General features: G+C 38.8%; 1 protein-coding gene across 1 annotated transcript in view; it reads right to left on the bottom strand.

The window, feature by feature from the left end:
* Nucleotides 1–353: 353 nt before the first annotated feature.
* RBX1 (ring-box 1) overlaps nucleotides 354–10,510 on the bottom strand; it is an 11,258-nt gene continuing 1,101 nt past the window's right edge. Inside the window, exons 3-6 of the mRNA XM_031057761.1 lie at nucleotides 8,626–8,704; nucleotides 3,118–3,188; nucleotides 1,810–1,895; nucleotides 354–533 (exon numbers count right to left, since the gene is read on the bottom strand). Of these exons, the coding sequence (XP_030913621.1) occupies nucleotides 521–533; nucleotides 1,810–1,895; nucleotides 3,118–3,188; nucleotides 8,626–8,704 (249 nt within the window). The 3' untranslated portion in view covers nucleotides 354–520. The remainder of the gene's footprint in view (nucleotides 534–1,809; nucleotides 1,896–3,117; nucleotides 3,189–8,625; nucleotides 8,705–10,510) is intronic.

Raw genomic sequence — 10,510 nt, 5'->3', positions numbered from 1 at the left:
AGTGAGAGAATAGTTTCTAATGATGACACAACCCCTAATTGTATAGATCACAATTTCAACTCTGCTCTAATAAAGCATGTCCACACAAAAAGCTATTTGCATAAACTACTCTTAGCCAGGCCACGTCCTGCACCCACTGCACTACACAATGGAGCTTAACACCGACCTCAGTGAGCCAAAGGTGTGGTTCCCATTTGTGTGGGAGTAGAACCAAACTCACAGTCAAAAGCCTGGCACAGCAAAAAAGAAGCAGTCCCCAGCTAAAGAGTTAAGCTTAGTTTAAGTCCCTGGTCTGCAGATAATTCTCCTCCCTCATGCTCTGACTGCCCGCTCCTGAACACAAGACAAAAAACTTTGACAGGAAGCTCCAGCAAGACTTTATTCAATGGTACACAATAGGAAGAAATTAGCATGAAAGAAGAATTGTATACATTACTGCCTTTCCAAGTCACTAAAACAAACCCATGGTGACATGAACAACTGAGTTCGATGACATAACAAGAAGCGTGGGACCATCTCTCTAGTGTCCATACCTGCAAATAGATAATATGTTAATGCTCTTTTAAAAATTACAATTCATAGGAGTGCTGGTCTGGGTGGATTTATTTTCATTCTACCACAGCACAATTAACATATAAATGGGTGAAATACTGTTAAGGAAATCTTAGGAAGTTCTCCACATTTCACTTCCCCTAAAAATCTACCCAGTTAGAAGAGAGCCTGAGCAATCCACAACACCATGTGCAGAGACTTCAGTATTGGTTATCTTTTGCCCTGAATCTCACTTTAAATATATCTGGCATAAAGCAAGACCAAAACTTGTCACAGCCCCAGATTGAGCACACATCAGAAAATATTAATTCATGTCTCTGTTTCTCATCATGCTGCCCATGCAACATGAAGTGATTAGCCAGGCAACATGGACTCGGTTTTCATTGTGTGTTCAGGAAAACATCTTAATATCAAAAACTATGGTACTTCAGTTGTCACATCAATGATGATTTTCATGACTGACTGTCTACCAGAGTCCAAACACAATCTTCAAGTTATAACTGTTTTGCTTTGTTCAGTCTGAACTCTGACCAGATTTTTTTTTGTGGGTGGGGAGAGGGACAATCTACAGTTAAGAAAAGATTACCAGATCAATGGTGTAGAATGAAGCAAGTGATAGGCAAACTTCCTAACTATTCTCAGTGGACAATTACCTCTCAAAATATGACTATCCCTCAAAAACCCATTCTTGGATCTCCTACTACTATTCTTGACAGGAAATCTTTAAAAAACATTATAAAACAAACAATACAGCAATTATAAATAAATGGGCCAAAGCTGCAGGAATGGCTACATGGACACTTGATTTCCAAATGCTAGGAAATCAGCTGTATTAATCTCTGAGGCTATCAGAGTTATAAAACAAATCATCAAGATAACAGAGGGACCCAATAAGATCCCTGGCACCTCAGCAGAAATACTTTGGAACCTAAGGAGCTGAATTCAGGTCATCCTCTAAACCCAAATTGCTCTTGCAGCAGCACAGTATTCACCTGAGACTCTACTTCTAGCTAATTCCATTTCTCTCCTGCTCTCCATTCTTTAGAGAGAATGTCAGTAGAAATCACTACTTTTTAACAGCTCCTACATAGCCCACAGCTGCTTGGACTCCCTTTAGAGCTCACTTAGACCCAGGTGACTAACGAAAGAACCTCCCTGAACAGCAACCATGCCCTCAGACACACCAATCTGACACTGATCCTTTATATTTACAGGACAAGTGGACTTTTCACCTTGCAATCTGTGCAGGATACGTACTTTTGGAACTCCCATTCCCTGTTGTCCAGCGGACATACTTGGCGAGTTTTGAGCCAGCGAGAGATGCAGTGGAAGTGGAAAGCATGCTGGAAGACAAAGTGCAGATCACATAATTTCAGAGTGTAAGAATGCACCTCAATGCAAAAGCTACCACTGAAAGCATCACAGGAAGAAGAGAGTTTGCAGGCAAAGGTGGGGACAACTGATCAGTCAATTAGCTGATAAACACCAAGGAATTGATCCACATTTTCAGAGAAGAGGAAACATTAGTGAAACAGCAGCAGGGAGCCTGTTCCACAGTGCATACAGTGGCAACTGACTGACTTCTGATGAAGGAGGGAGTGCAGAGTTTAGCAGCTGCCAAAATTGGCAGAGCAGATGCTAATAAGAAGCATAATCAGAAAGAAAAGAGGGGATTTCAGAGTGAGTAGCAGGGATGACATGAATGTATACATGCTGAAGGAAGCTTTCTGTCAGTTTACAGGAGATACCAGAGCCTGAATAAAAAGGAATTTGCAAAATTAGAAAAAAAAAATCATTTATGTATTTGATAAGGGCAACTGTTCTCTTACCCCATACAGCTACTTAAAACCAACATTCCACTTGTGGTCACTCACACACAACAACATAATTTTGACATTAGAATATCCTGACATGGTTTAAAATTTTGCCCTTGTCCTCTGCAGACAGAATTGCAACATTTATGGTCCTGTTCCAGCATTATCACGTTGTAACTCAATCCCATAGCAGAGTAAAGATGGGACTGAGGATCAGGAAGTTATTCCACTATGGAATACTTTATTTTCCAACTCAGGCCCAGGCTAGCTAAGAGGTATTCAAGTTTGGAGTTAACATGCTAGTGGGACAAATTGATTTGATCTTCCCCCAAAACTGGAAGGAAATCAGCTGGTTACCCCAGATTGACTCTTTGAATTAGCCTTCACAAAGACAAATCAAGCAGGCTGACATCCAAGTGATCCTATTAGCGGGGCAAAGGAAAAGGTATAACTCCTAGGCAAACTATGATCAGGAAAATCACGCTCAGAATGAAAGACCTATTATACCTAAAAAAAATTTAAAAATATTAAGGCTTATCTTCCTCCCATTGCTTCTTTGTCTTATTACATTTCTCCATCTTTCACCTTCTTATCTCTCTCCTTTCTACATTCTAGCAAACATTAAGGACTTTAAAATTCTTATTTCTGGTGGATTATGTGAAGCATGTTACAGAACTGATTCTGTCCCACATCTTCAAAAAAGGAGGATAGCATCACCCCATGCAAGCTCCACAACTGAAATTTTCCTTACATTGCAGACGCCCCATGCAACTGTGCACTCCTCAGAGGTAGCTGATGCTTGGTTGGCTTGACATTCTATGCCTGTGGAAATAAAGATGGAACAAATATACACAGCAGTTGAAGATGTACATGCACACGTACTAACTGGTAGATTCCTTCATAATAGCAAATGTAGGCAGGGAAGGAGGAGCTCTTTTGTGGTATTTGACACACCAGAAAGCATCGAGAGCTATGGTTTAATGTGTACTGTTTTTCCAAAAGTATCATATCAAAACATTCTTAATCCTGATTTCCTCCTTCCTCTACTTTTTTAGTATTCCAAAGTTCCAGAGGGCAAGAGTACATAGCTCATCTGCTGGCAACATGTTTCTGTTTTCCAAATTTCAAAGATAAAGATTTTAATTTTTTCCTCTTGTGTTCACAGAGATGTCTTTTGATGATGAGTTGACAGTACATTTACTTAAACTTCTTACCCAGGTTTCTCTCAATACAAATTCTTATATGTTCCTGTCAGACATTATGTACTTTATTTGCAAATTAATTTGCTCATGTAATGCTGGAGTTTGCCTGTCTTTATAGTCTCGTGATAGGTAAGTACATCCCAAAAATCCACAATAGGAAATACAGTATGGTTTGGACTTTTTATACCTTGGAGCTGAGTACCCAGGAGGATCCCCAACCCTAACTTTTTATGAGTTTGAGTTATGTTTTGGGCTTTTGTGTCAGATGGTGTACATAAAAGAGATGAAAAAAGGTGAGGAAATAAGAACAACACTGAGAAAATAAATCCTACAAGCCAGTTCTCCATTCTAAGGCCTGAACGATTCACTTCTGCTCCAGTTCAAGAATAAACTTCAGAAGAAAAAAAGATTTTTCCAATTCCTCCACCATCAGCAGCACAAACCTATAAGACTATAAGATTTTACTTCTTACTACAGGATGCCTTCTTTAGGAGTCAAGCCCACATAATTTAAAAAGATCTGCTGATAGATGATCAGCTTAGAACTCAATACATGGGCTTGCTGCTTTCTTGTTTTGCAGATTTTTTTCTCCTGGCAAAGAAGATGTCTGAACCAGCTCCAGTTCTCTGTTCATTCGTTATGTGCTTGAATATGCTTAGAGGAAAAGGAATTTGATTCACTAATTAAAGATTCAAAAACTTTCAAATCCCATAGGTTTGGCTGAAAAATGTGATCTCTATTTGTTCTCTCCCATTCTTCCCTTTCTCAATTTTTCATGCTTTTCAGGTGTGGAGGTGCACAAAATAAAAGGAAGGCCCATTTTTTCTGATGCAAGAGATGTCAATTAACCTTGGTCATGAGGAACTACTCAAAACAAGACTGATGTCTAAAGAAACTCAGTAGCAACAGCTGTTCTGCAAGATTTGAGTGAACCTGTATTTATCATATGGTTTACATCAAAGATATGTTATACCACAGCAGGAAGCTCAATCCTTTGCCTCCCTATAGAAGAAAAAAAAATCCAGTACTTCAGTCTTAATTCCCAAATCTTTCAATACATACAGCAATAAAACTAAATCTGATTAAGGATATGTAAGATGCTCAAGACCCTTGAAGATCTTCAATTACTTTGGATACTTGTATAAAATTCTACACCTGAGATCTTTGCAACAATTTCGCTGTTATTGCAGTATGGACTCATGGTCATGGGGCATAGTATGTTAACTTTTAAATATCTGGTCAGTATCAGTACAGTAACAGATAATGGTGAAAAGATGAGTGGTAGGAAAAGATGAGGAAATTAATCTGAAGGAAAAAAAGTCAAAGAGTAAGCAAAGTTTAACTCAGAAAGCCTCTGCTGAAAGCAAGGAAAATACTCCAGCACACAATATGCTTATCTTGTTTCTTCTCTTTCCCTGCTAGAAACAAAATATTGGGCATATTAGACATGAAGTCCATCTAGCCCATTTTTTAAGTCATTTTGCCTTTTTTTTTCCCCTCTCTAAGAGGCCCTAACATTAGAGCTGCATGAACACAATTTTTAATTTTCAGGATTTAGAGGACTCTGTATTTTGTCTGGGAGTGAGAAGGAAGAAAGATGGTTTAGGCAAGGAAAAGAAACACCACTGACATTCATTTCAGTATTACTCAACTTTCACTGACAAACCTAAACTCTCACTGACAGTCCAAAGCATGACAGTCCCAAAAGTTTAAGAGGACAGATGAACTTTTGTGGAAGTGGCTGAGGAGGAGTTCTCTGGTGGTGATGGAAAGCCCTTCCAACAAGACACTCGGGTTTAGCTCCCTCATCAAGCTCACTGGAGACTACTGCTAGCACTGCTACCTTTGACTGCTAAAAGGGCCTCCCAAAAGCTGAAGCACTTTCTGGTCTCCTACTTACTTCATTTCAGAAAAGGACAATATATCAACAAATAAAAATAAATAAAACACATGGACAATCTCCATCCTAGAATGAAAGCTGATGATCCTGGCTCTTGAAAGAAAGAGAAGCTATTTACCATCTGCTGACCCAAAAGAAGTTGTAAGAGTGAGACAGTAACAGGTACTGGAGGAATACTGAATGACTCTTCTGTTGCCTTGCTTTTGACAGAGTATCTGCAGGTGAGGACAGAAAGAGACAGCTAAAACCTGAAATACCTGTAAATAATTGTGAAAGATGCAATGGAAGCATTTCAACTAGGGAGTTGTGGAAATGCATCTTATATAATGGCAGCTTCTGAACCTTGACATTGTAAGAACCAGCCCACTTCCTATGCATTTGCTATTGCAGAAATCACCTGTGTATTCACACATCAAAAAATAAATCCAAACCCATTCCATCTAATAAACATCCTGAGATTTTTCTCTGGATTCTTTGCAACATATCTATCTTTGTGAAGCTGGATTCAGAGTACTTGGCATGTTACCATCAAAGCTAGGGGACCGTATTTTGATGGCACATTTTACACAGTTCAAAGCTATACTGGTCATCTTACTACAATAAGACATTACACATTTTAGACCAGAAGACAATCCAATATACTAAACACACTGTTAATACTCCCCAACTTACCATGCTGCAGTGACAGCACCAGAGAGCAAGCCTTTGAAGAAAGACTAAAGTAAAATCTAAACAGAACCTGTGTCTATCCAGAGAAGAATGAAACCAAAACACTGAAAATCTACTCATCCCTTCTGTTCACTGAATACAAACCAAACTGAGGGCAGGGGGATCCTTTGAATCACAGTATTACTGAATCATAAGGCACATGCATGGGGAGAACTGCATGACACCTTAGCATTGATGCCTGACTTTACAACAGTAAAAAACTTTCATTTCCATGGCTGGCATTACTTATCACTCTTCTAATGTTTTCCCATTCTAAGTTTCTCTTTCTCGCTAGGAGTGGGAGACATTTATATCCTGCATTTTATCAAATTGAATCTTGTGTTGTTCTTCTCTGCATATTCTATTAATTTTTTCTCAATTTGCCATCACTTCACATCTTATGTCTGAAAATCTAATTAAAGGGTTTTTTAACGACATTAATGATCTGTAACAAGGAAGTAAGCAAATCCAGAGCCAACACTGATCTCGGAATACCAATTTAGATATGCCCTCCACTCTGTATGCTATCAATTTTAGTCTGTCATTTGCAGTCCAGGCTCCTCATAACATTGCTCATACCGATTAATAACATGTTATGCTTCAGCAACTCAAAAAGGAAAAAAAATTACCTATGCCTTTTTCCTTTACTGTTTTTCCTAATCTTCCTGAATACTCTCAATCCCTACACACATATTGGTAGGGCTTTTTAAAATATTTTTTAAAGAACTGATAAACAAAATTTATTACTCAAAAATAGCATTTGTCCATTCTCCTTCCAACTCCCCCACACCTCTCCTTCATCCCATATGTCCTATTTGATATTTATAAAAAAAAAAGCAAATATATGAGACTATATTTGGTCTGTCATGGGAGGTGCAATTAATTTTGAGGCAGATTGACAGAATGAAACACACCAGCATCTCCTATCTTAAAATACATCCCTCTTATCATGAATAATTATCTTGAATTACAGGATTTTATATATTTATTCTATACATTTGTAAATTCTATAAATGCAACTAATGTCCTAATAAGTCTTTGAAACTTCTTTCCAAGACGGCACAGGTTAGAGACACTTCAAAAGGAAATCTTTACATAAAGAACCTCAATTTATTTCATAATCTCTGCTCTTTTTAGTGTTATCATTTCCTGTCTAATAACCAAGAATAAACTGAAGCATGGATAGGCAGTAGCTGACTCAAAATACAAACATACCTATCCCCAAGAACAGAAGTGAACCTGCTTAACCCATGCTCAGACCAGTGTGTTATGGTGTGTTTTCTCTTCTTTTAAAAAAACAAACAAAGAAACAAACAGAAAACCCACCCAAACAAAGCTTCTGAAAGTAATTTTGTAATTATTATTTAAATATGAAGTAAAATCAGGTACATCCTTCAGGAGCTGTTCCTATGAACTTGAAGTCTCGTTTTTCTGAAGTGTTTTATTTCCATACAGTCTTATTGACAGGAAATTGCCAATAGTATTGGTTCCAAGGGTGTCCACATAAAACCAAAGTGCAACAAAACTATTCCAATGGGATCAGGACAGGCCATTCCCACGCACTGTCCTTGGACCTGGGCTTGTTTTGGGGGGGTTCCACCAGCCTCACATTTTAGGAATATAGGCAAATTTCTATCTGGGGTAGGCTAAAAGGTCTTCTGTCCCTCATGACTTAAACAAGATGGACACTTATGGTGTCAACAGCACTTTGTCATTTTTGAGGAAAAAAATGGATTTCTACTCATTAGCAATACTCTAAGGGACTGAAAACAGTGACTTTATGCATACAGACCTACTTCATGATAGAAATAAATCATCAGGATTATATAGCAAAAAAAAAAATCAAACCAATACTAACAATGTATTGCTTTTTATTTTGGCATTTGATTACTCTCCTTTGTAAGTGAACAAATTATTTTCTAGGTGGCTACAAAATTCCCCCTACTGTAACACATACTAAGTTAGTTAGGCAAGGTAGGTTTTATAGAATGAGGAGTCAAATTAATTTCCTGGTCCATGCCTTTCCTTGCCAGACACAGACACAGAGAGTGTTACAAGACTTCATCTTAATGAGTGTCATGGAGAAGTTGACACTCATAGCAACCTCCCCAACTCTGACATATAATACCTTCCTTTGTAAGCAATGCCTGTCAACCCTGAATAATTTCAGTTCCTCTTTATTATTACTCCTTTTCTCCTTTGTTGTGTTCAAAATACACTCAGCAGCATCAAGTCTGTTGATCTGGCATCAAGAGATCCTACTCTTTACAAGAAAAGGGTGAAGAAGAAGCAGTATGGTGACAGAGGTCACAAAAATAGATTATGAGACTTCAGCATTACATAAAATAGAGATTAGAAGAATAAGTTACTAACTGAAAGCTCTGCTGAGTTATATACTCAGCTGGGGTAATTTCAGCTGTTCAAACTGTGTCCCTCCCCATTTACTTACACAGATCCATAATGTGGTTTCTGCAAATGGCACAGTTATCAACCACAATGTCCCATGCCCACAGGGCCACGGCATTCCACTGGAGAGAGGGGGAGAAAAGAAAAACAGTTGTGATTCAATTTACACTGGACAGAAATCCTCGCTGTTCTTCAAGATGCCATGTAATTTTTAAAATAGAAAAGCTGGGATATTTAGGAAAAAACAAATCTTAGAAGTCCAGAGTAATTCCTCATCATGAGTTCAGGTTACTAGGAAGCAGTGGTACATTCCTCTCACAAACCTCCCAGACACAATGGCTCCTTCCCACTTCAAAAAGCAGGTAACTCCCACAGCCCCCCTGCCCTTTTTTTTTTTTTTTTGTGGAACAAATGCAAACGTCTGGATTTTTATTCAAGATCCATTGGAATCCAACGATGCAATGATGCATCATGGCAAATCCTCGAAGGAAAGAACAGCCCCTTGGAGAAAGACCAATTCAGATGCCATTTTTGTTAAGAGGAATTCCCATTATTTGTGGCAGTTCTTCTAGTAATCACCCTTCAGAGCAGTTGGGGTCAAGAACTAAATCTCTAATGCAACTCTCCACTGACTCCTGAAAAATCTTCCCTACAAAAGGTTAAAAAGCTTAATAAGCAACAACCTATCAGCAAGGCTGGATATAAAAATTTCAAAGTACTACCAAATCAACCTTTCAAATACTTTATACATATGAAAAAGTAATAGCAGTGTCCCATGCTACTTCAGGGAAAGGGTTTGAGGATTTTAGGGCAAGCTATGCAGAAAAATATAGTACCTTTTTATTCTTCCAGACAAAACCCATAATGAGGTCTTCTGTAAACTCATTAAAAAAATCAACCTGCCTTCAACATCCAAAGCAATCCACTGGTAATTGGGATAATCTTCATTTACTACTTAAGTAGTATAGATTTTTCCCCCTTACATTTTCTCAGTATGTATTTGCACTGACTGTACTACAGTAAATCTTCTCTACTGTGCTCCATTTCCATCTTAATGTTTTCATTTCTTTCCCTCTGTTTGGGACACAAAAGAAGGAACACTGAGTTCCAAGTATTGATATAAAAAGTAGTCACAATACTACTAGATCTTTTAGGACATGCACCAGTAGTGATCTCATTTTTCTTCCCAGTCTTCTAACTTCAAGTCTAACTGGCCTTCTAGCCTTCCATTCACCTCTCATGGACTTCATCTGTACTTCAAGGCAGCTGAGATAAAAGTTCTCAGCACCCTTATCTCTTCCATAAACTCCAGTACTTAATCTCTTGTCCCATTATGGTCTACTCTGATGGCCCACTCACCTGTACTGAGCCACACATGCAACAAAGGTCTTCGTACCTTGCCAGGGAGGAGGAATGCCACTGACACATAAGTGGTGCCACTTCCTACCACTCTCATTATATTTGTCCCTATTTCCAAAGGACAAGCAATTATGTCACCCAAACACTTCCTTCTGCACAGATCCAGGGCCTTCCATCATCACTGATGGCAGCTGCATTTCAAACAAACTCATCTACAAGCAGGAATCACTGGAAATGTTTACTGATGTTCAGTCTAGGGGCCACTTTTCCTCAAATTATACCTTAGTACAAGCCCACACAAAATAACCCTGCTTCTCTACACCCTCGTGAAGAGCCTTGCACCATCACTGTGACCCAGCTGACAAACTGGTGGCCCTGGACAGGAGAGTGATATTATGGCAGCTCTGAGCGAGGAGGCAAAGCCAGGGTGATATGAGGACATTTGGCCATTAACACGTTGCTATGGCTCGATTTAAATACGAAGGAGAAAAACAGTCAGCCACAGGCATTTGCAGAAAGTATTTTACGCAGCAGATGGGGCAGCCCGGACGGCTGGGCCATAGCGGCCA

The sequence above is a fragment of the Geospiza fortis genome, unplaced genomic scaffold (assembly GCF_000277835.1).
Source record: "Geospiza fortis unplaced genomic scaffold, GeoFor_1.0 scaffold173, whole genome shotgun sequence".
Classification (NCBI taxonomy): domain Eukaryota; kingdom Metazoa; phylum Chordata; class Aves; order Passeriformes; family Thraupidae; genus Geospiza; species Geospiza fortis.
This window is presented reverse-complemented; position numbering and strand designations above follow the sequence as displayed.